The sequence below is a fragment of the Eubalaena glacialis genome, chromosome 7 (genome assembly GCF_028564815.1).
Source record: "Eubalaena glacialis isolate mEubGla1 chromosome 7, mEubGla1.1.hap2.+ XY, whole genome shotgun sequence".
NCBI classification, from domain to species: Eukaryota; Metazoa; Chordata; class Mammalia; order Artiodactyla; family Balaenidae; genus Eubalaena; species Eubalaena glacialis.
The window spans coordinates 32,480,209-32,505,285 of record NC_083722.1 but is presented as its reverse complement, the minus strand read 5'-3'; the positions used below and the strand labels follow the sequence as shown (position 1 = coordinate 32,505,285).

At 53.6% G+C, this 25,077-nt stretch overlaps 1 protein-coding gene across 5 annotated transcripts; it reads left to right on the top strand.

The window, feature by feature from the left end:
* Positions 1-893: 893 nt before the first annotated feature.
* Positions 894-25,077, top strand: TJAP1 (tight junction associated protein 1). Of its 5 annotated transcripts, XM_061196157.1 has the most exons (11): positions 894-977; positions 1,492-1,583; positions 10,600-10,729; positions 17,800-17,897; positions 18,566-18,691; positions 20,318-20,346; positions 21,093-21,254; positions 21,464-21,530; positions 22,573-22,680; positions 22,782-22,865; positions 23,629-25,077. In XM_061196157.1, exons 5-11 carry the CDS (start codon positions 18,593-18,595, stop codon positions 24,727-24,729), a joined length of 1,650 nt encoding a protein of 549 aa, XP_061052140.1. In that variant the 5' UTR covers positions 894-977; positions 1,492-1,583; positions 10,600-10,729; positions 17,800-17,897; positions 18,566-18,592; the 3' UTR covers positions 24,730-25,077. The 5 variants fall into 5 exon arrangements, with proteins under 5 accessions (XP_061052140.1, XP_061052141.1, XP_061052139.1 ...); XM_061196158.1 differs by lacking the exon at positions 10,600-10,729 and having other exon boundaries at positions 18,569-18,691; XM_061196156.1 differs by lacking the exon at positions 10,600-10,729.

Sequence of the window (25,077 nt, the reverse complement as noted above, 5' to 3'; positions counted from 1 at the left end):
ATTGGGGATGTTGTTTTAGATAGTTTGTCCAGGGAAGGCTTCTCTGAGGTGGTAACATTTGAGCAGAGACACAATGAGAGGAAATATCTGGAGGAAGCACATCCCAGGCACAGGGAACAGCAAACCTAAAAGCCCTGAGGCAGGAGTATTCGTAGTGAGTGGCAGAATGCTATGCTATTTATTTCTTAAGTATTTATTGTGTGCCAGGCACCTGTTAGGGAATATGAAGATGTAATCAGATGTAGTTTTTCCCCTGAAGGAGCAGCAGTTTAGTGAGAGACACAACATGTAAATAAATAATTACAGCACAGGTAGCTACAATGAAGTTATGTGCAAGTGGCTAGAGAGACCCAGCAAAAGGAGCACCAAATCCAATCTAGGATATTGGGAAAGGCTTCCTGGAGGAGGTGATAATTTGAGCTGAGGGCTGAAGGAGGAGTAGGAATTCATAATGCAAGGGGAGGAGAGGGCTTGGACGTTTTCAGGCCTGATGGCCTGAAAACAGGACAATGGGGAACATGAAGTCCCTGGGAGAGGTGGAAAATGAGGCTGATGAAGGGGCGAAGAAGCTGGATCTTAGAGATTTCCATGTGGCAAGCTGAGAAACTGCCTTTTATCCTTTGGGTGATGGGGAACCAGGGCTGCAACTCCCTCACTATATTTTTGTGCTGTTTCCCCCCAGTCTTTTTTGGTTTTGTTTTTTGAATACCAGAATCTTTCCCCACGCTTCTCGCTATCGCCCTACTCCTGACACCTCCTTCCTTCGTCTGCTCCCAGGCCACCAAAGCCTGCTCTTACGTCCCCGTCTTTCCACCTTGTCTGGCGCCCCCCTATTCCCCAGTTGGAAGCCACGCCCCCATGACCACGCCCCCGATGACGCACGGCGCCTAGTGCGTGGGGATTCCCGCGGCCGTGACCACTACCCGGCCTGCCCTGCGGCAAGATGGCGGTCTGAAGGGAGTGGGCAGCGGCAGAAAGTTTGTTGTGGGATTGGAGTAGTCGGGCCGGGAGTTTAGACTTGTAGGGGATCATGGGGACACCAACATGGAGCTGGGGCGGAGGAAGGACTAGCACCGGGGTTAAGAAGAGGAAATGGAGTGGTGGAAGGTTGGAGGCGGAGAGAAAAAAAGGCGATAGGGATGGAGGGGAGGGGGCCTAGATTCCAGTGATAGCCCTGGGGGAGGGGATTCGAGGCGGGGGAACCAGAAGTTGGTGTGCAGCCCCGCAGAAGCAGAGTCACGAACTGGAGCGGAACTTCTTAGCGGAGAGTAAAAAGCCTGGAGTGTGGGGCGGAGGCCCGACCGTACCAGGCCGGTGGGAGAGGAAAGGGGTCTTTTCCGTGGTGGAGGAGAGTAGGGAAGGGGGGAAGAGAGACCTGAAGGATGTTGGGCAGGTTTGGTAAAGAGGGAACTAAAGCCAATCAAATGACCCTCTTCTAGACTTAGATCAGCCTTTTCACAGTTCTTATAGCAGCATCTGCCCCAATTTCAGCTGAAGACTCAGGGGCCCCAGGGACTGGAAGAAATCACAATACTTGGAAAGAAGAAGAGGTAGCGACTTGCCCCAGCTCAACCCCAGAGCGGGTAAGGTGGCCTCCGGTGACAGGCTGGCATGCTCCCTGGGAGCGGAGCAGGATGCATGGGCTACGAGTGATGCTGAGAATTATTTAATCTGAGAAGGGCACTCTTCTATAGAGGCTGCCCTTTGCCTGTGGTCCCTAAGTTAATGTTCTGCTTAGATCTCACGCTGATTTTTGAGAGTTGGGTGTAGAATTGAGCCGTGTATGCCTTCACCTGTGCAGGCGAACGTGGGCAAGAGCGTAGAGATCAGGCTGAAAGTATTTGAACACATCCCTGTCACAAGCAGTGCATTCATGCTCACTGTATTTTCTTTGATCTCCCCATCACATCTTCAGTTTGGTATCCTGCCGGAAGTGGAGATTTGTGGGTGACAGATGGTGGGGAGTCATAAGAAAACAAATTTCTGGTGGTGTTCACTAACCATTTAGGTACCTGCTGTCACCAGTTCCTGAATTCACTCTTGCAGCATGTCTGTCTCTTTTGATCGTTTCTTTTGGTAAGAAGGGCTCGTTAGTGTTCTTTGGGGGTGTGGATTTGGTGGGTAGGTGGGGTCAGAGGAGGGCGGGAGGCAGGTTGGGATTAGGGAGGAGAAACCCAGGTCAGTTTATGGTAAGAGGTCAAGCTGACTGGGATAAAGCTCTGCGAACATTTTTCACATCATTCTGTCCCTGAGACACCTGATTTTGGAGAGCTGCTTTTCAACCTGGACCAGTGTGGTGATGGAAGGAAAGGACTGTAAAACTTGCCCCTTTCTCTTCTGGTAGTTTTCTTCTCTTCCTTTGTATTCTTCCCATCAAACCACATTTTAAAAAATCAGTTTCATTAGCAAAACTAAGCATGGCTTGAGAGATAGTGGACTTGGGGTTGGAGAAAAGAGAAGGGTTCTGGAGCCACAGAGTGCTGTGAGTATGGTCCTCACTTCCTTTGATGACCTGTGGTTATGCCCAAGCCATAGTTGGGAGCATGTTTCTTACTGGAGCCTGTTTCAGGGCCAGCATCTGCTCCATGATTGGACTGGCAAGTCTGGTTTGATCTAGGACTCCATACTAACCATCTCCTGCTCCCCACTCCCTCCCCGTCCCCGCCCGCAAAAGGCTTACTCCAGGCAGACCAACCGGAATCACTGTCACTAGACTAGCTTCAGTACCTTCAAGTATCTGAAGAACTGGTGTTATTTAGCTGTGACTTCATTTCTAGAAGGTTGAGAAACTTCTCTTTCTGCGAACAATTTGTGGATGTCCCTACGAAATTGCGATCAGCAAGGACAGTGTGGTGAGCGCACATAGAGATTAAGAGCACTGACTCTGGAGCCAGATTGCCTATTCAGATCTGCACTTTGCCATTTGTAGCTCTGTGACCTTTAGAAATTGCACAGCTCACTATGCCTCAGCTTTCTCATCAATCAAATGGAGATGGTAAGAGTACCTATCTCATAGGGTTGTGTGAGGGTCAAATAAGTCAGTATATTAATGTATTTAGAACAGTGCCTGACACGCAATATGTATTTGTTGTTATTATGCTAGTCAGATCTCAGCACTAATTTCTGCTTCATGATTGAACTTGGTGTCTCTCTGTGGAGGACCTGTACTGGTTTGAGCTGCTATCCTGATGTTAAGGAGAAGAGGCACAGCTTTTGGATAGTATAGATTTTGTGTGTAGTGAGAATATCCTCGTTAAGCTATTTAAAGTGATGTTTAAATGCCAGTGATTTCCTGTTTGAAGCTGTGAGGCTGCAGAATTATCTAATTTGCAGTTGAGTGATAATAATAATGCTTATTGAGCACATTCTATGTGCTTGGCACTATTGTAAGTGCCTTACCTGTATTAAGTAATTTAATACTGTTAGTATCCCCATCTTACAGATGAGTAAATAGAGGTGCAGAGTGGTTAAGTAATTTGCTCAATGTCACCTAGCTAGTAAGTGGCAGAGCTGGGATTTGAACCCAGGCAATCTGGCTTCAGCAGTTGAGCCTTTTTTTTGCATTTGGTATGAAATTAACTTTTAAATATGCCTACTGGCAATGTGTATCTTGTTTGCTTGTAATGCTGGTTAGAGGTATACCCATATTGTAGTAAAATTTTTTTTGTTTGTTTAAAAAATGTTTTAGGAGCTGAGCTCTTCATCTCAGCTCTCTCCTTCCTCTCAGAGATAATAACTGATGCAGGGATTGGTGAGGGAGTGCCCTGTGCCATGTTAGCCAAATCTGGACTCTCTCTTTGTGATTCAACTTGGTGACTGCGCTTTGGAAAACCTTGGGCTGGGTTGGGTGAGCAGACAGAGTTACATTGGGATCCATTCTTAGCATGCATTAAAGGTGTGGGGTGTGGGTTAGTTAATGTAGATGTAAATATAAGGCTCAATCTGACTATGATTAGTGACATGAGCAGTTGAAGTAGCCATAGTGTTAAACTCATAGACGGTCTGGATTCATCTTTCTTTTAAAAATAGCAAGTAGCAAACTACACAGGGGAAAAAATGTGGCATTTTAAACAGCTCCCTCCCTCTAACGTGAGAGGAAAATGGAAAATAAATGTGCTTCTGCTGAGGCTTATGTTGTTGAGGAAGGCCCTGTTGCCGAGCCCAGGTCTCTTGCCTTTTACCAGGCAGAAGACCCGTGTGCAGCCTTGGGGCAGAGGTGTACCCAAGGATTGATTGACTGGCTTTCCTTTGCCCTGTATTTAAGACTTACTCTTCCCCTCCTTCTGAGTCATGTCCTGTCTATTTAACACGCCCTCGGGGTCCATCTTTTTCTTCAGTAAATGACTCTCCATTCTGCCATCAGGGTAGGCACGCGCCTGGTGTCGGGGGCTCAGGACCTAGGGTTTGCCCTGGGAATTCTGACGCAGCCCTGTGATGAACTTTTCTGTCTGTTGTGGCATGTGTGATTTTGAGAGTTAGACAGCATCTGTGAGTCTCTGCTCCCTTCCTCCATCAATAGAGGAGCCACGCATCTCAGGATAATGTGCTTTATCTTGACTCGTGCTTCGGTCAGCATGCTGAAACGTGTTATCTCCGTAGAGTACACCTTTGTGTTTTGGTAGAAGTTCTCAGACTTTCTAGATTCAGGTCACATTTTAGCAGATGATTGAACTTCAGGGTGAAGGCTGATAGATTTTGAGCTGATTCTCCCCCTTTAGCATTTTCTTTTTGTTGTTGTCTAAATCAGTTTCTTCTTATAACACCCCATATTCATGTATTATCTTTGAATCGAATCCCTTCACCCCCTTCTCGCCACCATATTTTGAGTGCCAAGGACCTGTGGGTAAACTGGGCCTTCATTTCTTCACCTGGATTCAGCCTCTTAACAGCTCTCTAAATTTATCTCATTCTCTGTAGCTTCTGGGCCTTTGCACAAGCTGGTCGTGCTGTCTGGAATGCAGACATTCCAGACTCCCTTTACCTTCCTTATTGCTCTTGTGGTCTCAGTTTAAATGTCACTTCCTTTGGGATCCCACCGCCCTTTACTGTCCTTCTGTGCTTACTTCTATTTTAGCATTTAGGCTGCATTGTAATTGCCTGTTTACTTGTCTGACTCTCACAAGACTCTAAGTGCCTTGAGAACAGATACTGTCTTACTCACTATCGTATTCTAGCATTTAGGATAGTGCAGGGCACATAAGAGGTGCTTTATAATGCTGTGGTGCATACGGATGAATGAAATGTGGGCAGTCTCTCCCTACTCTACCCTGCTGCTCTAAAAATTATTTTCCTATAAAAAAAACCAATGTCTCTTCCCTTAGAAAGGCCATGGTTTCTCCCTTGTTTGGGATAAAGTCCACACTCTTTAACGTGGTATGCAGAAAGCACTCTGGCCCAAACTCAACCCTCTGGCCTGAGTTGCTGCCACTCTGCTTCATTTGTCCTGTATTTCCTTGCTCCTGAGTTTCCTACTGCTCCTGAACCTTTTCTAGACATCCGCTTACTTTTTTCTTCTTGCTTGTGCACTTCACTCTCTCCATAATGCTCACCTCTGTCTCTGAAGCTCTGCTCATCCCCTGAGACCCAGCTTCTCTGCCTCCTCCGATGAGAAGACTTCCCTCCTTTCCTTTCTTCCTCTTGGTCCCCACAGCACTTTGAACCTCTGTCCTGGCACTTACCATGTTGTGTGGTGAGTCCTCTGTTTACCTGTCTGTCTCTTTCACTGAGCTGACTCCCTGTAGAGGAGGGACCCTCCCTGATCATGGGGTGGGGGTGGGGAGATAGGGGAGACTGGGAGGGTGGGGGTGAGGGCAGTTGGAAGTGGGGTGAGCAATGTGGTAGATAGAATCTGATTTGGGAGCTGGGTTTTAATCCCGACTCTGCCCCTTACCAGCTGTGCAACTTTGGGCAAGTTGCTTAACCAGTAGGACCACTGGTCTTGTCCCCTATAAAGTGAAGGTGACATTGCCTTTTTTGCAAGAGTATTGAGCATTAGAGATACTGAGTTCACAGCCTGTAGCAAGGTGCCTGGCATATGAAGGATAGTCGGTAAGTATTTGTTTATTTATTATTTATTTATTTTTTTTTGGCTGTGTTGGGTCTTTGTTTCTGTGCGAGGGCTTTCTCTAGTTGCGGCAAGTGGGGGCCACTCTTCATCGCGGTGCGCGGGCCTCTCACTATTGCGGCCTCTCTTGTTGAGGAGCACAGGCTCCAGATGCGCAGGCTCAGTAGTTGTGGCGCACGGGCCTAGTCGCTCCGCGGCATGTGGGATCTTCCCAGACCAGGGCTCGAACCCGTGTCCCCTGCATTGGCAGGCAGACTCTCAACCACTGCGCCACCAGGGAAGCCCCGGTAAGTATTTGTTAAATGAATGAATCCCACTTTGGAAAACTCAGTGGATAAGAAAAGGCTTTGTTTTTACTCAAGGTAGACTAAGCCTTTTGATTTTTGCCAGGTAAGCAGGAACATTTTTGAGATGGGAGTAAAATTGAGAGAGTCTCCTTTTTTGTGATGAAGCAACAAAAAAGGTGAGACTGGGGACAGCATCAGTGTGCAAAATAAGACTGTTGATCCTTCTCCCCATCTGTTATGTTGAAACAACTCCTTTGATGGACTGTGACATGCATGTGAGATTGGTGATGACCTTGGTGGGTACAGGTGGGGGTGGGTAGGTGGTGGATTTGTAAGATGGTACAGAAAAACCCGAACGAACTTTTTGGTCAATCCAATAGTTAAGGCTGGGGATGACTGGATGGCGTGTTTGATGATCCATGTTCCCCGGTGTTTTATAGACTGAAAAATGTTGGGTGAAGCTGATGGAACACATCTAGGCATTGAGGAAGGCAGACTTCTTGTCCCAGTTTTCTTAGGGCTTCGATGATCTTCTTGTGCCACAGAACAGGCTTAACTCAGGTGCTCCCCAGAAATGGGGTTGGAAGCAGAGGGTTGCTGTCCATTCTTTGCCTTTTTGTTTTTGGTGTCATTGATGGGAGTAGTTCTTTGGGCACCAGTTCTGAACAAACACCAAAGGAATTTGTTTCCAGAAGTCTAGACCTCTTAATTGTATAATGCTGGGTGGTGCTCCAGTGTGAATTTACAATCAGAGGAAGATTTGTCTGGGTTCTTGGGAGGGCAACCTTTTTGTCTGGTCCTTAAACCCCTGCCCCAGCCAGGTGGCTCTCCTCTTTGCTCTCAGAGCACTCATCACACTATGATGCAGGGGGGCAGTTAACCTGTCTCTCCCCATCTAGGGGCAAGATCTTCTTTCTTTGAAGCTTCTTAGGGGCAAGGTCATTTATTGAAGGCTGAGCGTTTAGTTAGACTGTACATAGTAGGTGCTGAGCAATCCTGGTTCCTGTGTGACCCAACCCAGTCCTTCCTTAGACTAAAGCAGATAAGCTCTATCTGGCAAAGCTTTTTGAACCCTCAGGAAGGAAGGTCCCGCATAAACAAACGGTGATAGTATTAACAATCGCATTACTAATTATTTTCCAGGGTTGAGTTAATGTGGTTAAATGATCTTCCAGGTGCTTGGCTTCAGCTGTCTCCCTTTTCAGCCTTATGTTCTAATCACACATCCCTAAGCCAGCAGGAAGGAGTTAAAAGAGGAATCGAAGTACACACAGGTGTATTTTCTTGCTTAATTAGCATCTTCTAAAAGGTCTTTGGCTGCTGGCATCCTCTTTGTTATTCATTAAGCTCCTTTTAGTGCCCACTGTAACCTGCTTGCTTTTCTGTTGTATCACTGGTCCTGTCTTGGTGGGCCCCATGCTCACAACCAGGACTTACTACAGCCTTGTTAGTGCCTAGACGAACCAAAAGGATGAAACCAGCAGGCAGAAGTGGATTGAAGGAGTTTTCCCTGGGCTCTACCCCTCATCCCTCGGTGTGGGGTGCACACTGCAATGTGGCACATCTTCCTGATGGCATCTTGGCAGGAGTAATAAGCTGCATTGTATGTTAAGCAGATTTGAGAGGAGATTGGGTGAGCCAGCTGGACTGGATTGTGTTGTGTGCTTTTAGGCTTCAGAGGGACTGAGTCCATGAGTAGAAGAGTGAGAACTTTGTTTGGTCTATCTCGTAAGTGCCAACTGTCTACTAGGTGACATTTGGAATCTATAAAGGACATGGCCCCCTATTTGTGAAGAGCTTCTGTGCTCTCATAGTAAACTGTGGAGGGATCTCCCTGAGGGTAGGGACTGCTTTTTGGGAAGTCAGCCTAGACCCGAGAGCCCTGTGCTTCCACTCAGCCAACCAGAGGGATAGAACTCTGTGCTTATCGCCTTGGGTACTGAGCAGTGGCCTCTTTGCACCTTCCCAGGTAAGCCAAGTGGGGAATTCAATCTCAGAAGTCTTTGAGGGTCTTTACATCAGGGCAGAATTGTTGTCGCTTTCCTGTGGCTCCCTGGAGAAGACAGCTTTCCAGGCTTTGCACTGGAATTGGATATGGAGGGTTCTGTCCCAGTATGTCTGTGGCCTTGGGCAAGTCACTTGTCCTCTTTGTCGCTTCAAAATGGGAGAACTCCACTTGTTCCGTGGGCCTCACTAGGCTCTAAGGATCAAAGGAAATATAATGGAAGGGAAAGCACTTCCAGAATGGTAAAGCACAGTACAGACGGAGGGATTTTGTCCGTTTGTCGAGGAACTGTATGTTTTCATCGTAAACATAATGTATGTCCTCGTTTAAAATACCAACCATACAGAAAAATATACAAAATTAAAAGTAAAGTAAAAAGACCTTTCCTTTCTTCCCCCACTGCTCCTGTCTAAGCCCTTTCCCAAAGATAGGGAACTACTGTTAACCGTTTATCATGTATCCTTCTAATCATTTTTGTGTCCTTCCAGACATTCCCCATCGTGTATCGCCTGTAAAATAAACAAAACTCGATAGTAATACATACTGTTCTTCAGCTTGCTCTGCCCTCCTAACAGTTAACCCCCGGGAGGTGGGGGTGGGAGTGAGTCCCTGTTGGAGCCTTTGAGGATACTGCTTGCAGCCTCCTGCCCAGCCTCGTGCGTTCCTGGGGGCTGGCTCCTTGGGAGGATGGAACAGCTTTCCTAGAGGCTCTTGCCACAGCAGGCACCCTGCTTATCTCTGAGGGATTGTCTTTTATTCTGGGATGAAATTTTCTGGCAGGAGTGCCCTTGAGTGGGAACCAGGATGGGTGCAAGCGTGATGCGGGCATCAGCACTCTCGCCTCACGTGTTTCTCTCCTTCACTCCTCTTTCATCTTTGGCTGGGAAGGGAGTAGACTTACCTGATTTCTCAACCCCTGTTTTAGTGCAGAGAGAGTCTCCTCTAGTTCCTGAAACCTTGGATTAGCCAGGTCACTTGCTGCTGTACCTTTCAAAAGCAAACCAGACCCAGCTGGTGTTTATTTATTTATTTGTGTGTGTGTGGTGAGGATTCGGAAGGTAGCCTGCCCATGGCCATGCTTCCTTGCCAGTGCAGGGAAGAGGTCAGAGCCCACAGGAACAGTTGTCATCTTCTCTGCTAGATGGTTATCTCACCCTTCATGGTCAGGCCTTGGCCTTTTGACCTCTGGGGCTGTCAGAGCGATGCGGGGAGCCCAGTGAGGAGGCAGTTGGGAAGCCTGTCGGAGGCTTCTCCTGCCTGTGTTTATTGTTGGCCTGGGCTTGGGAGAAGGCCAGGCCCATGTGTGGGGCCAGGGTGGTCTCTGTTCTCCCCTTCCTTCCCCGAGTCATCTCATCATCTGCAGGCCTTTCAGACAGAAGGGCTTTCCTGTCCTGCTGACCCAGGGGTTGCATCTTGGGTGGGGGTCTCTGGGACTCCACTGCTGTGGCACATTTGCCTTGAGATCTCTAAGCTGGGGTATGTCACTTCCCCTAGGTGGTTCTGGAGGCTTCAGGAAAGAGTGTTCCTTGGGCTAGCTGTGTGGGAATGCTAGCCTTTCTGGGCATTGCTCATTGTGAGGGGGTGAGGTAGTCCCTCTCAGGGTCTGGGGAGGCTGGCTGTAGCATAGCCCTTATCCTTGCTCTGTGGGTTCCTCTGGGGCCAGCTCACTGCGAAGCATCATTCCCTGGCCCTTTCAGAAACTGAAAGGTGGCAGTGTGTCACCCGTTCCTTTGACTGGCCCAGCTGGCTGGGGTGCACACTGCCGCATTGTCCTGGGCTTTCCATGCAGCTCTTGTTGCAGCCTCCGGTCCCTGGGCCAGTTCTCTCCCAGCCCCTTTCCTCGGAGCCTGTGGGAGGTGGTGGGGTGAACTCTGCTGGCACAGGCCTGGGCTAGGTGGCAGCTGCAGCTGTGGGTGGCTTTGTTCTTACAAGCAGCTTTCAGGGCTCTGGTGCAGCCTGGCAGCAGTGTTCCGGGAATAGGTGAGACAGGGGAGCTTCCCCCTGGTAGCAGTGCCCCGTTCCACAACGGCAGTCCTCTCTTTCTGCGGACCAACGCTGGGGTCATGAGCTGGGCTCGCTGCTTGGCAGGGGGAGTGCTATACTTTCAGGAGGCATGCTTTCCAGAGTGGAGAAAGCCCCTGAGGGTCTGGTGGTGAGTCTGGGGGAGTGTCCCTGTCAGGAGAGTGCAGTGTGTACCCTCGGGCATCCTGCAGCTTGGCAATCCTTCTGCTCTCTCTTTGCAGCTCCGGAGCTGGGCTGCTCACAAACCAAGCTGTCTGTTTGTATGGAGTGCCTGGAGGGCGTCTGCCATGAGTCTGTCGCTAACCGTGCTAACCAGGAGAGCTGGCTGGTTGGGGAGAAGACACTAACCCTGTGAGTCTGACCTGGGCCAGCTAACCTGCCCTGGGGGTGCCGCCAGCCATGCCTCTCTTCTCCCTTCCTCCCCCTGGCCTGTGCCTTCTCCCCTTTGCTTACATCATGCCATCTCCTCTGCTCGCTTGTCCTTACTACTGAGTTCCCTCCATTTTCCCAGTCTCCTTGCTGTGCGTGGGGCTGTGCATGGGCACCTGCCCATCTGCCAGCCTGCTGCTGGACTCTGCCCCTCCTTCTCCCTTCAGTTAGTACCATGCCTATCAGTTCTCCCTTAAAACAGAATGGTTAGCATTTCTGTTTAATCTGCTTTTAGCACCATGGAGTTTGAGAACATCCCTCCGTTACCATACTGTTGGTTTCACGCCTCAGAGACAGATGGAACGAGAGTAAGAAGGGAATTTTCTGCTAGACCGGATAGTTTCCTCCCTTTATCAACAGGGGAAGATGGTGGGGATTCCCTGGTGGTCCAGTGGTTAGGACTCGGTGCTTTCACTGCCGTGGCCTGGGTTTAGTCCCTGGTCCGGGGACTAAGATCCTACAAGGCCTGCGGCGGGGCCAAAGAAAAAAAGAGGGGAAGATGCTGTCGCCATTATTCTCATCCCAGGATACGAATTGAATTTAGGATCAATTGCAGGTTCTTCTTGGGGGTGGGGAGGTTGAGGAAAACCTTGACCTGGCTGTGGGAAGTTACCTGGGCAGAAGAGTGAAACTACTTAAACTGAAAGCTGGAGCCCAGAACCAGGTACCCATCTGAGATGTAGCTCCCATTGGCGACCGTGGCTCTGGGAGGTGGAGTGGGTGGAGTTAGTCCCCCCACCGCCTTCCACGTCTGGAGCTTCAGGTGGACTTTAACCACAGAGAGCTGGGAAGGTCGGCTCAGCCAGAGGGGGAAGGACCTGCCTTTGGACTCCACAGTGGGCCTAGGAGAGGCCTTGGCCTCAGCTTGCCATGGAGAAGCCCCCACCTCCCTCCAGGCTTGGAAAGGAGAAGGGGGGTCCAGAGGTAGCAGGAAGGCCGATTGCTCGGGGCTCCCTGGTGTTCTGCACAGGTAACTCTGTAGATAGACACTGTCTCCAGCCTCTGGAGGCAGTGCAGGGTGGGGTGGGCTGGATGGGGGAACTTGAGACCTGGAGGTCCTCTAAGTGGATTCTGTTTCCCTTGAGCCAGGAGGGAGATGGCAGGGAGCTGCCTGCGACCATGAGGTGTAAGTGTGTAAATGAGAGAGGGGGTAGGTGCTGCGCGGATGTGTAGGGACCCTGAGTAGGGAGGTAGCAAGCTGGAGGGGTTTGTGGCTTGGGCGTGACCAGGAGAGCAGAAGGGGCGTGGAGTGGCGGGCTGATTCAGGGCCACCCTCACTTTGCCCTTCCTTAGGAGAGGGCATGGGGACTAAGGTCAAGTGCTGGTTATGATCCTGGGGATTTTTTGGCCCTCCCTTTGGGTGGGGGTTGGTTTGCTTGGATCATCATCATCAGTAGTCTTCAGCCCCTTTGTTCCTGTCAAGTGTTTGCTTGAATGAGAGGCCAGGTGGATAGACTTGAGGTATTTGCTCAGGTGGGGATCCAGGTGAGCTCTCACAGGTCACCAGCACTAGTCTCAGGATGACTTTGGGGCACAATAATTCCCACCCATTCTAGCTTTTAAAAACCTGTCAGTCTGTTCTGCTTAGAGCGGGCAGGGGGCCAGGTCAGGGCCGCAGGCAGCATGCCCCAAGAGGGTGAGGTCGAACTTGCCCCGAGGAGTGACAGGCCTGCCTGGGGGAGGGGCAGCAGGGCTGGTCTGGGCACAGACTGGCATCTTCCAGCCTCGTCATCAGCCCAGAGCAGAGCCTGCCTGGGCCCCACCTGTGCTCTGCTGGCTGCTTGCCTGCCACGCGCCCAGCATCGCTGAGGGCTTTGCTCAGGTATCTCAGGAACAGCTGTGCCGGAAACTGGGGGCCCGGTGTGGGGAAGGCCGAACCCAGCCTGCTTTGGTAGGATCGGCTCACTATGCGGCTGTTCACTGACAGTCGAGGTGGAGAGGAGCCATACTGACTGGGGGGGTGGGGGAGGCGGTCCTTGTGGGCAATCTCAGGGGCCCCTGCTGGTTATAGGGCTGGCCCTTGTAGGGTGGTGGTTTGTGTTTCTTGGGCCTCAGCTGGAGGCAGAGCCTGAATTTCAGAGGCTTGAGAAGCAGCTAGATATGTACGGCAGGAGTGTGTCCTGCCCTGAGAGGTGCAGCTTCCTCCAGGCCTGTAGTGTTCAGAGACTACATCAGGGCTCACAGCTGAGGACGATTTCCGCAGGGGAGGCGCTAGTCCCTGTGATCAGATGTTCCTGTTTAGCGGTTGATTAGGGACTTCAGGAAGGGCCCATATTTGTTTTTTGTTTTTTTAAAAAATTTATTTATTTTTTATTTATTTTATTTTTGGCTGTGTTGGGTCTTCGTTTCTGTGCGAGGGCTTTCTCTAGTTGCGGCAAGCGGGGGCCACTCTTCATTGCGGTGCGCGGGCCTCTCACTGTCGTGGCCTCTCTTGTTGCGGAGCACAGGCTCCAGACGCGCAGGCTCAGTAGTTGTGGCTCACGGGCCTAGTTGCTCCGCGGCATGTGGGATCCTCCCAGACCAGGGCTTGAACCCGTGTCCCCTGCATTGGCAGGCAGATTCTCAACCACTGCACCACCAGGGAAGCCCCCCATATTTGTTTTTATTATTTATTTATATCCTGCTGGGTTAAGGCACCATACAGCACAGCTGGAGTATTCTGAAAAGGGGCCGTTTTCCTTTCATTTTAAAAGCACCAGTGATTGCTAACATCCATTTGACTTTGTTTGGGTGAATACGAAAGAAGAGCTTTAATGGTTTTTGTGGTGAGGTGTGTGCCTTCCCTGATTCAGAAGATTGGGTTCACTGGCCCCTTGAGGTCCTTCACTTGCTTGATTCAGTGACAGCTGGGAGCAGAGAGACATTAGTAAGTTCAGAAATGGTCTGAGCCCAGAGGAACTGTTGGGGCCCTAATTTCTTGAAGAGAGTGTGGGTGATGTGGGGAGCTGGGGAAGCAGGCGGTGTCTCTGGGCAGGCAGCTGAACTGGGCCGGTGGACGGGGTAGTGCAGAACTTGGGAGCTAGAGGAGACCTCCAGTGGGAGAGGGCAGAGTTTGAAAAGCCAAAGAGCCACACCTATTTTGGATTCAATCCTGTCTCCCTCTGCTGGGCCAGTGTTGAGGGGGTAGCCTCTGAGCCCTGAGCAGAGAGAAAGCTGGATGCTGGGACCTCCCTTCCTCTCCTGCACCGGTGACTTTCCCCCTGGGGAGACCCACAGAAAGGATGGCAGAGGGAAGTAACAGGGTATCCTTGGCTCTTGGAATTGAACCTTTTGCTGTTGCCTCTGTGGATGTTTGCAGGGAGTAGGAGAGAGGATAGTGGTTTGGAGATAATCCGAATTCTGAAGAGGTTTCTCCTTACCCTACTTAGCCTCCAGCAGCGTCATCCCTGACCTCGATTGAAGGCCCCAGGTCACATACCCACACTCTCCGTATCCACAAAGGGGAGCGGGTAGGAGTGCCATCTCCTGGTTCGAGAGAGATGCTTGGCAGATGTTTTGTCCTTTGATTAAAGGACACTGCTCAGCCAGCTCCTGGCGCACATTGCTCCTTGTATCTGTCTCTGATACACGCTCTGCTCAGCTGTTCAGTGGGTTCACAGTGCAGGTTCGCTGTGTGTGCCGAGTCCCATTTCTAATGAAAGTAGACTTTGTTCTCTGGAGGCAGCTAATCGTGCCCCGTGGGCTGTAATCATGGAGAAGGTATTTCACGCAGGGCAGGCGGTAACAGGCGGCCTGAGCCGACTGGTAGATTGCAACATGGCAATTACGAAGCTATCACCCGCCTGCTCCGCCCCAGCAGATAGGGGGTTGAGTCTGTCCTCTGAACTGATTCTGAGTAACTGAAGAATGAATACTATGCAGGAGAGGAAGAAGGAGGAGGAGTTAGGTGGGGTGGGGGCAGTGAGGAGAGCTGCTTTCCTTTCTCACCTCACCTCCACGAGATGGGGAGGGTTTACTGCTGCTCTGGGTGTCTTCCACAGCAGTGCCTGCAGGTCCAGCCTGAGGAGCTGCAGACCAGACTGGGTCAGCCAGGGGTTTTAACTTAGGCTTCAGCCTTTCTCCCAGAGCACAGCTGTTCTTGTAGTACAAACCCAGCATGTGATCTGGTACCCCACATCCTGAGTCATCTGCCTCCAATTCCTTGAAGCTCAGGTAGTTTGTGGTGAGGGATGGGAGTGGGATTCTTCCCTGTCAATTTCTAGAACTTCTAGAAGACTCTTTTCTCGGAGGTGCCCTGGAGCCAGCTCAGCATCCAGAGGCCAAGAGGACCCAAAAGGCCTTGTCTGCTCCTTGTTGCCCATGGCACATTCTGAGTTGTCCAGCTTTCCCTGGGGGCCTCTTCTTCTTGACATGGGATTGGGAGTCCTCCTTGGGCTGCAACACTCCAAGGCAACTTGGGAATCTTGAGGTGAAGGAGATCTGGCCAGTGGAGGCTGCATCTAGTAGCTGGGTCTTCCTGGAGGGACCACTCTGCTGCCTTCCAGCTCATCTTTCCTCTTCTCCCAGCTTGTGGACCTGCTGTCCAGCTGCTTCTCACTTTGTTCTGCAGTGCACCTGGCATTGCTCTCACTCCTGGGTCTGACCTTCCCTGCCGTGCTTCCAGTCAGGGACAGCAGCCTGCCAGGTGCATTGAATCCCTGTTCAGTGCTGGAATTGTGGTCCCCTGTGGGCTGGATCTGGGGCACTTAGCAGATCTCAGGAGTTGGAACCAGGGCCCCAACAAGCACTGGAATTTATGGACATGGGGCAGGGAGTGGCACGGACTTTTCTTCGTGGACTTGTGTTGGGGTCACTGCAGGCTCCCTGGTGGACTGTCTCGCTAGTGGGCATTGTCTTCTGCTTCCCCAGTTGGGAGTCATTTCCCTCCCTGTGACTGACTCTGACACGTATGAAAAGAGTTTTCTCTGGCTGGGAGAGAGAACCTCCCATCACCACTACGTTTCATCCCATAGTCCGAGCCTGCACTTACGATCCATCTCACTGCCAGCCACATCCACACTGTCTGTCTCCTCAGCAAGCCAGATTATCTTGCCATGAAAGCCCTGGGAATATGTGCTGTGGGGCCGTGAGGTCAAGATGAGGCAGGATGAGCTTGTAGGGCATGTGATGGCTAGAGCTGGGGCAGCAGGGTATGGAGTGAGACTGCTCTCTCTCCTCACAGGTAGAATGACCAGTTACCTGGGCCTGTCAGTGTCCTCCCTGCCCACCCACCGCCCACACAGGTGTCCCAGTACCTAGAGGACAGGGTGGGCATTGGCAGGAATAGGGAAGAAAAGAGGCTGAGAATAGAGGGGGTATATAGAGGGGCCTGCAAGGAGAAAGGGCTACTCAGCTGAGTGGGGAGCAGATGGGGAAGGGAGGAGGGACCTGGCTTCTCCGCAGAGAAGGGGAGAAGGCAGAGGCCAGCTCTGGATTTCCCTGGAGCTCTTGGCTACCTGTATCTCTTACTCCTGCGGCTCTGGCTCTTCCCGCTTTTGTAACTCATATACACCCCCACGCTGAGACCCCCTGACGATCAGAACCCAGGTGCCCAGGCTGGCTTGGGACTTTCTGGGCCTTTCCCCCGGACCAGAGGAGCTCCCACCCAGGGTCCCACCGGGAGGGTAGCCCTGGGGAACATGTAGGGGTGACTACACCTCAGGAATGTACTGTCCCTTCAGGCCTGCCCGGATTCCTGCGCATGGAGTCAGCCCGACACGGCCTGCTGCACGTGCCCTGTGGGGACCCGCTCTGCCTCACTATCAAAGGGCTGGGGTGGTGGCTCGTTCCTGCTGCCAAGCCCCAGAACCCCACGCCAGAGGCCAGGCTGCCCAGACAGAGGAGGGAGGCCACTCCTGCTTCCCGCCCTCCCCGCCCCCTCACCGTGCTTCCTGCCTCAGGCCCTGTTGGAATGTGACAGGAGTCGTGGCCAGGGCATGTCCCAGCAGCAGGAACACACGCTTTAGCCCGCAAGGCTTCCCTCAGCCCCAGCTCTGGTGAGGTGGATGGCGGCCTCGAGATTGTTTATGCCCAGAAGGCCACCTGAGGTTACTGCCTCCATTGGTCCCTGTGGTGGCTGCTGCCCCCATGCTGCAGCCCAGCTCATTACAGGTGGGGGAGAGGTCAGAACCCCAAGAACCTGGAGGGGACCTCAGAGGTCACTCAGTCCAGCCACCTCTGTGCAGATGACAGATTTATCCAGTGAGGAAGGGACTTACCCAGGGCCACCCTGTATGTCAGACGCAGCACTGAGCCCAGAAGCCAGGCGTCTCAGCTCCCCAGACTGGGGCTTTCTACACAGGGTTTTGCAGCCTAGGCACTATCGACATTTTGTGCTGATAATTCTTTGTTGTGGGAGGCTGTATTGTGCCTTATAGGATGTGTAGCAGCACCCCTGGCCTCTACCCACTAGATGCCAGTACCACCCACCCCTGGTGTGACAACCAAAAATGTCTTCAGACGTTTGCCAGATATCAGGAGTGGGGGGAGGAGGGGGCAGGGGGAGACCAAAATCACCCTGGTTGAGAACCATCATTGCTCTAAAATGCTCCTTTTTCTGATTTTCTCCTGGACCTACCCCTCCTCATCACACAGTCTGTTCACCACCATTGTCCACAGAACTAGGTGTTTGGGCTCCTTCTGGAAACATTGCTAGGAGCTTTTTTCCCCAGCATCTTCTTGGGCCTCTATTAGGCTTTTTCCTGGTGTTCTCTTCTGCGACCCATGTCCCCCAAATCTCTTAGTTGTTTCTAGACTCTGAGAGGCCTGGGAGATGAACAGGACAGATGTGAGGGAGGATAGGGACAAGACAGGACCAGACCTATCCCGGAATCAGGCATGTGATAAGCCGAGACCATGAACACACACACAGACACACGTGTGTCTCCTCTGGGCCTGGACAGAGCTTTCATGGGGAGCCCAGTGCTTCCACCCTTGTCCCGCTCTCCCTGGCGGGTACTGACAGACAGGCGGCTGACACCTGGTTTCCACTTTCTTCCCTTCTCTGGTTTCAGGAGCTATTGGCTAGAGGAAGTGGCGGGGCTGTGGGATGCGGAGAGCCGAGGGCTGACTCCCGGACAGCGGAACAGGGAGAGCTGCCGACAGACGGACGGTATGTTCCTGGTGAGGCCTGCGCCCCCCCACCGGGTTCCCTCCTGGGGAGGCTGGCAGGTGAGGTGGCAGCAGGCAGTCCCTCTTGGTGGGGGCTGGTGAAAAGAGTGCTGGAGGCAAGAGAGGCTTGACCTTCAGGGCCCTCAAGCTTGGTGACCCCCTGGAGGAGCTCAGGTTGGGAACACATCTCAAACCCTTACTTTCTGGTTACGATTTTTTTTAAAGCTAACATTTATCGAACATTTCCTGAGTGCCAGCTACCGTTGTTAGTGCTTTACATAATCGTTAAAGCAACCCTATGAAATTGGTGCCATTCTCAACCCAGTTTAGAGTTGAGGAAACTGGTGCTTGGAGAGCAGCTTTTTCTCTGAGGCTCCTTTCCGAGCCCACAGGGGCAAGGGGTGGGCCGCTCCTCGGGCCCAATCCATACTCCCTGCACCTAGTCCCTGGACCCTGGCTTCCTCTCATCTGTTCCCCCTGGACCCGGGCCCCCATCCAGCACGCCCCTGACCCATGGGCACTGACACACCAGAGTCCAGCCCTTCGAATGACCCCAGCAGCAGCCCAGGCCTGTCTGCCTGCCTGGTGGCTCCTACATGTCCTCTTTTTTTCTCAGTTCAGAGGCCTCTTGCCACATCTCTGAGCCTCCTCCTTCCTTGTTCCCCTCAGCAGGTTGAGGAGCCCTCACCTCCCAGAATGACCAGTGCAGCCCCTGCTAAGAAACCCTACCGGAAGGCACCACCCGAGCATCGGGAGCTGCGGCTGGAAGTTCCTGGCTCCCAGCTCGAGCAGGAGGTCAGCAAGAGTGGTGCCCCTGCCCCGGCTGGCAGATGCAGGCCCCTGAGGCGGGGTTCTGGCTGTCCTGAGGGCACATCTGGTCCCACCAGTTGGGGTGAGGGTGTGGCATTGCTGGTACACACTTGGGCTCTCAGTTGCAGCAGTGCTGGTGGGGGCCATGTAGACTCATAGGGGACAGCTGTGACACACGTCCGTGTGTCCAGGACGTGTAGCTCAGCAGAAGTGATCCCATGCAGTATTGTTTTTCATGCAAGAGGCAGCCCACCCGACAGAGGGGTGCTAACCTGCCTGGAGGCCAGGACTCTGGTCCTCCACTGGTAGAGCAGAGCCATTCAACTTGCGGCCCCTCTGGGGGCCATTAGGAAGCAGTGCTCCAGCGACTTCCCCCAGACTAGCTGTTCTTTGCTGTCCCTGAAAGTCAGGCCCTCCTCCAGCTTTCCTTTGTCTAGCTGACACTTATCAAATACGTGCTCCCTGCTCGGAACTGCATTAGATTCTTAGGAGGGCTTCTTCAGGCAACTGCAAAGCATTTTCCAGATCGGTTTTCCTCCCTTGTTCAACTTACTGCAGGAGGAAACAAGTGCTGCAGTTTATTCATCTTGCTTCCGTGTCTCTATCGTGTTGCAGTGCATGAAACACATTTAAAGAACTTGAGAGATGGCCAGCACGTGCCGAGCATCAGGCATACCATGGCCCACTCTGGTCACATTCACGGCAGAAATGCCATCCATGACTTGCCCATTTTCAGTTCAGGAAACATTAAATTAAAAGGCTAGATGTTGTGCTAGGTGCCACTCACTGGGCATTCCCCTGGTTTTGTAGATGAGGCCACTAGGGTTCAGCAAGATTAACATAACCAGTGTATGGTACAACAGGATCAATCCAGGTGTCAGTGGCTCCCAAGTCCATGGTCTGAGCCACCCACCTCACTGTCCTGCCTGTGATTGGCATCCTGAAGCAGTCAGGCCAATCAAATGCTGCTTGACATTTCCCTCCTGTCATAGCACGGGCCTGCTCTGCTTTGCGGTTGGCTGAACTCTGGCTTGTGACCAACGTGGAGGCTTGAGGAGGATGCGGCAGGAGGGTGAAAGCAGAAGATGCTTTACTTGTCTCAGTCAGGTTTAGCCCAGAGGCTCTCCTTCCCCCACACATTTGTGCCTCCCGAGCCTCTGTGAGGGCCTGATTCTGCCCTGGGGGCCAGAAGGGCTTTGGCAGAGCTCAGAACCCTACTCTAGCTCGCCTGGCTTCATCACTTCTCTGGAAAGTCTTGGCTATGCCTGCAGGGCCCACTAGGAGCCCAGTGAACAGCTGAGAGGCTCTCTTTAGCCCTGGGAGAGGTAGCATGGGTACCAGGACTCATTTGCAGTTGGCTCTAGGATTAAGAGGGGTTGGGGCTAGTGTGGGTAAGGGTGAGGGTTGGAATCTGGTTGGCACGGGAGAGAGTAGGCTGGTCCAGGTGTTACTGGATTGCCTCTATCTGCGGGGCCCTGCAGCCCACTTCTGCTGTGAGAGTCTCTGGGCTTCAGACATGACCGTTTCCAGGGCTATTTGGAGGGGGTGGGGAGCAAGCAGGAGGCCAGTGGTCCAGAGCTGAGCCTCAAGCTTCTGTTCTTTTGTGCCCAGGAGCCCCTGACTGACGCGGAGAGGATGAAGTGAGTATCTGCTGCCCGAGAGCCTGCCTTGCCTCGCCTCAGCTCTGTCCCTCTTAGCTGCAGGCGAGGCTGTTGTTTCATTTGGGCTTTTCCTTGGATTAGGTAGAGGTAAAGGTTGGGGTGGGGTGTTTTAGGGACTCTGGGAGGAGGCTTGAAGTTTTGGATATTCCTTCTGGAAAAAGAGGTTTGTTCCATGGGCTCCAAGAGGACCTGGCATCAAGGAGGTGGATGGCTCTGAGGGGGCTGCTCTTGCCAAAGCTCCCTTCCCCAGCTCCTGGCCCTCCTGTGCCACCTGCCTCCCCGCAGCCCTTTCTATCAGCTACATGAGGCCTCTGCAGAGGAGGGCAGCACTGGGCTGGGTTTCCAAGAGATGAATAATGGAGGAGCCTGATTGTGCAGTGGGGAAACTGGAGCTGGGGGCTTGCTGGCCAGCTGGCTTGGGCTGTAACCAGAGACAGACTGAGGACTGTAGCCCCTGCAATTCTGTCTTCTCGTTCTTCTACAGTGAGGGGGGCAGACTGTCCTCTACCATCCCCTCTTCCCCTCCCAGCCAAGCTGTGATCTCAGTGCCAGCAGGCCTATGGGATACGCTGCCCCAGACTCAGGCTGAGTCTCAAGGAGTCCCCTGCCCACAGCTACCTGTTCTCACGTCACCCCTACTCCTTCCTTCCTGAATCCATCCTGGAACTCTAGGGTGGCCCTTCTATCTCTGATGCCCCTCTGCCCTTGACCCCTCACCCTACCAGGCTTTTGCAGCAGGAGAATGAGGAGCTTCGCCGGCGCCTGGCCTCGGCCACCAGGCGCACTGAGGCCCTGGAGCGCGAGCTGGAGATTGGGCAGGACTGCCTGGAGCTGGAGCTGGGCCAGAGCCGTGAGGAGCTGGACAAATTTAAGGACAAGTTCCGCAGGTGTGGGAACGAGGGACCGGGACACACATGCACGCATCTCCCTGTTCATAGGAGGTTAGCCGGGAGAGGCTTCAGAGATCATCTGATTCTGATGTGAAAACTGAAGTTCTGGGAGGGGCACTTGCCCAAGATCCCTTATGAAGGAGGGGCTGAGCAGGGTCTGAAGAACAGGATCTTGATCCAGGGGTCTGCCTTGTGTCCCTCTACAGGCTGCAGCACAGCTACACGGCTTCCCAGAGGACCAACCAGGAGCTAGAGGACAAGCTGCACACGCTGGTAATCTGTCCAGGAGGGCAGCTTGGCTGGCGCTGTGCTCACAGGATAGCAGGGGCTGGGACTTGCCAGGGGACCGCCATCCTGCCCTGGGCTCGGGGAGGGGTTGGGCCGTGGTGGGGAGGGGTCCGCAGTGTGCTGTGAGAGTCAGGACTGTCTTAATGCTCACACTGTTTCTCTTCTCTCCTCGTCTTCCCTCATGCTGCCACCGTTGCTGCCGCACTCTCCTCTCAGGCCTCTCTTAGCCACAGCTGGATTTTTGCAGTTGCGTCTGAGTTTGTGTGTTTTCTCCCTTGCCCTCGCCTCCTCCTCAGCTGAGATCTGGGATTGCTGGGGCCTGGCCATTGCCCTCTACCCACTCCTTTCCTCTTCCTCATGTGAGGCCTGTTCAGCAGTCAGTGCCTCCCTCCTGGGGGACAGCTGGGGAGCCTGTTCTTGGCTTGGGCAGAGTTACCGATTGATGTCACCACTGAATGCTCACAGCTTCTTGGCTGCAGTGGGCAGCAAGCCCCGGCCGTTTGGGGGAAGGGGGCCTGTGGATCCAGTCCATGAGCTGAAGATCAGAAGACTGCTTCTGAGCCTGCAGCTCCCTCCCTGCTCAAGTAGATAATCTCACGGGCGCCCCCAGCTGCCACGCAGCCCCACTCCCCACCTCCTCCCGCTTCCCAGCCTGATCCTGGAAACAGCCACAGGCAGCATCGGCTTCAGCCCCTGGGTTTGCACAGTTCTTGCCTCTCAGGTACCAGCTGCCTCGCCTGGTGTGTAGAGCCCCTTGAGTGCCCTCCAGGGCCGGGCAGCTCTTAGACTGCTCTGTCCTGGCCTGGGCAGCTGTCAGTCATGCTCAGAAAGCCCCCGCCCCACAGCCAGCCTGGACTGCAGGAGAGGTGTCTGGTCTCCTTCTGTCTGTCCATCGTCTGTCTCTGTGTGCCTTGGCTGCCCTAGCACCTGTGGCTTCCTGTGTCTCTGGGCCGGGAAGAGGGGGAGGGGAGGGGAGAAAGGGCTGGCTGGGGTGTGGACTGGGTTCACTGTGAGTCTTGTGCCTCAGATAAAGAAGGCTGAGCTGGACAGGAAGACGCTGGACTGGGAGATCGTGGAGCTGACCAACAAGCTGCTGGACGCCAGGAACACCATCAACAAGCTGGAGGAGCTCAATGTACGGTCACCTCGGGGGCCTCCCTGCCTGTGCTGCCATGTCCCGGCCCCGCCCTGCTCCCCTGGGCTGTGCCGGGCTCTGAACTGCGTCTGTGTCCGCAGGAGCGGTACCGGCTGGACTGCAACCTGGCTGTGCAGCTCCTGAAGTGCAACAAGTCTCACTTCCGTAACCACAAGTTCGCTGATGTGAGTGGAGCACTCTCCCTGCCAATGCCCGTCTGCCCTTTTTAGGACCCCTCCAACTCCAGTTTCTACACCTCTCTCTGTCCTGTCCTCATACCTTCAGCTCCCTGCTTTCTGCTTTGCCTTCCCCTCGCCTCCCCGTGTCCTCTGAAGCCAGTCAGCTCGGCCGCTGGTTGGTGTCCTGCATGCTGTCAAGGGCCCATCACTAGGGGCAGAGCGGGGACTGGCCCTGTTGGTATTTCTGGAACAGACAGGGAGAGAGGATCTCAATTTCTGGATCCCATGCAGGAAGGAGGGGGTTGCCAGAGGTATGGGCCATAAGAATAATTGAGAGGGCCCCTTGCTCCAAGGGGCAAACTCTAGACCCCAGCGCTCAGGCTCAAGGTTGATGGGGCCTACAGAAGGAGTGAAGGTATTTCTAAGGCTTCTGGTCAGTACTGATTCTCAAGCTTGTGTCTGGTTTGGGCAGAATCTACCGCTGAGATGGGGAAGTTAGACGTTTGAGAGCATGTGGGCCTTAGCACCAGTTCTGGGTTCAGATCCTGGCTGTGTTAATCAAAAGCTTCAACTTATTTTACCACTACCGAGCCTCAATTTATCTGCGAAATGAGGATATACCTTTGTGTGCTGCGAGAACAGGTGATAGCAAAGTGCCCAGCACATGGGGGGCCTTATATGTGGCAGCTGTCATATTTGCCCTGAAGCAAGCTGTCTTAGGCTGGGCTCATTCATGTCTCTCTTCCCTTCTCTCGCTCCTTTACCCCAGCTGCCCTGTGAGCTACAGGACATGGTTCGGAAACATCTGCACAGTGGTCAGGAGGCTACCAGCCCGGGGCCTGCCTCCAGCCTGGCCCCAGGGGCTGTGGTGCCCACCTCGGTCATTGCCCGCGTGTTGGAGAAGCCGGAGTCTCTTCTGCTCAATTCGGCCCAGTCAGGCAGCGCCGGGCACCCCCTGGCTGAGGATGTCTTTGTGCACGTGGATATGAGTGGGAGTGACCCAGGTGACCCAGCCAGCCCCCCAGCTCCGGGAAGCCCTGTCCCCCAACCCAACGGGGAGTGCTGCTCTCTGGGCACCGCGGGGAGCTCCCCAGAGGAGGAGATGTCCCTGCCGGCCTTTGAGAAGCTGAGCCCCTACCCCACCCCGTCTCCGCCCCACCCACTGTATCCTGGCCGCAAGGTGATAGAATTCTCTGAGGATAAGGTGCGGATTCCCCGCAACAGCCCCCTGCCCAACTGCACTTACGCCACCCGCCAGGCCATCTCCCTGAGCCTGGTGGAGGAGGGCAGTGAGCGAGCCCGCCCCAGCCCAGTGCCCAGCAGCCCTGCCTCGGCCCAGGCCTCCCCGCAGCACCAGCCCAGCCCCGCCCCCTCGGGGCTTAGTGCCCCGGCCAGCTCTGCCAGCTCCGAGGAGGACCTGCTGGCCAGCTGGCAGCGGGCGTTTGTGGACCGCACTCCGCCCCCGGCCGCTGTGGCCCAGCGCACAGCCTTTGGACGTGACGCGCTCCCTGAACTGCAGCGCCACTTTGCTCTCGGTCCCGCTGGCGGAGATGAGGAGGTGCAGGCACCTTCTTCCCCACCCGGTGAAAGTGGGCTTTTGCTGCCAACAGAAGCTGACCCTGGCTTTCCCAGGGAGGAGGAAGAGGAACAGCTGAACCTGCCCATCAGCCCCGAGGAAGAGCGCCAGAGCCTGCTGCCCAGTGATGGTGGCACAGAGGAGGGGCCTGGCACTCCTCGCACTGAGGGCAGGGCCTGGGCACTCCCCAGCTCCGGCCGTCCCCAGCGCAGCCCCAAGAGGATGGGGGTGCACCACCTGCACCGCAAGGACAGCCTGACCCAGGCCCAGGAGCAGGGCAACCTGCTCAACTAGGGCCCTGCTTGCCTTCCTGCCACTGCTGCACGGGGACTGCAAGGTGCCCCAACCCTCGCAGCTCAGGGTCCTCACCTAGCCCAAGCCCTTGACCTCTGCTCCCTGTGCAGATAGGGTCAGGCTACACCAGGCCTTTCGGCTGCACTGACTGTAACTGGTACCAGCTTGCCTCATGGTTTTTCCCTCCTGGAATATTTATTCTCCAAAGGTAACATGCAGCTGGGGCTTAAGACCTTTCTTCCAGTCGGCCCAAATTGGTCTGTTCTGGGGAGCCGAGGGGTTTATTGCATCAGTGTTTATCCTCCATCCTCCTTTCATATCCACCAGTTTTCTATTTTTATCTGGTGG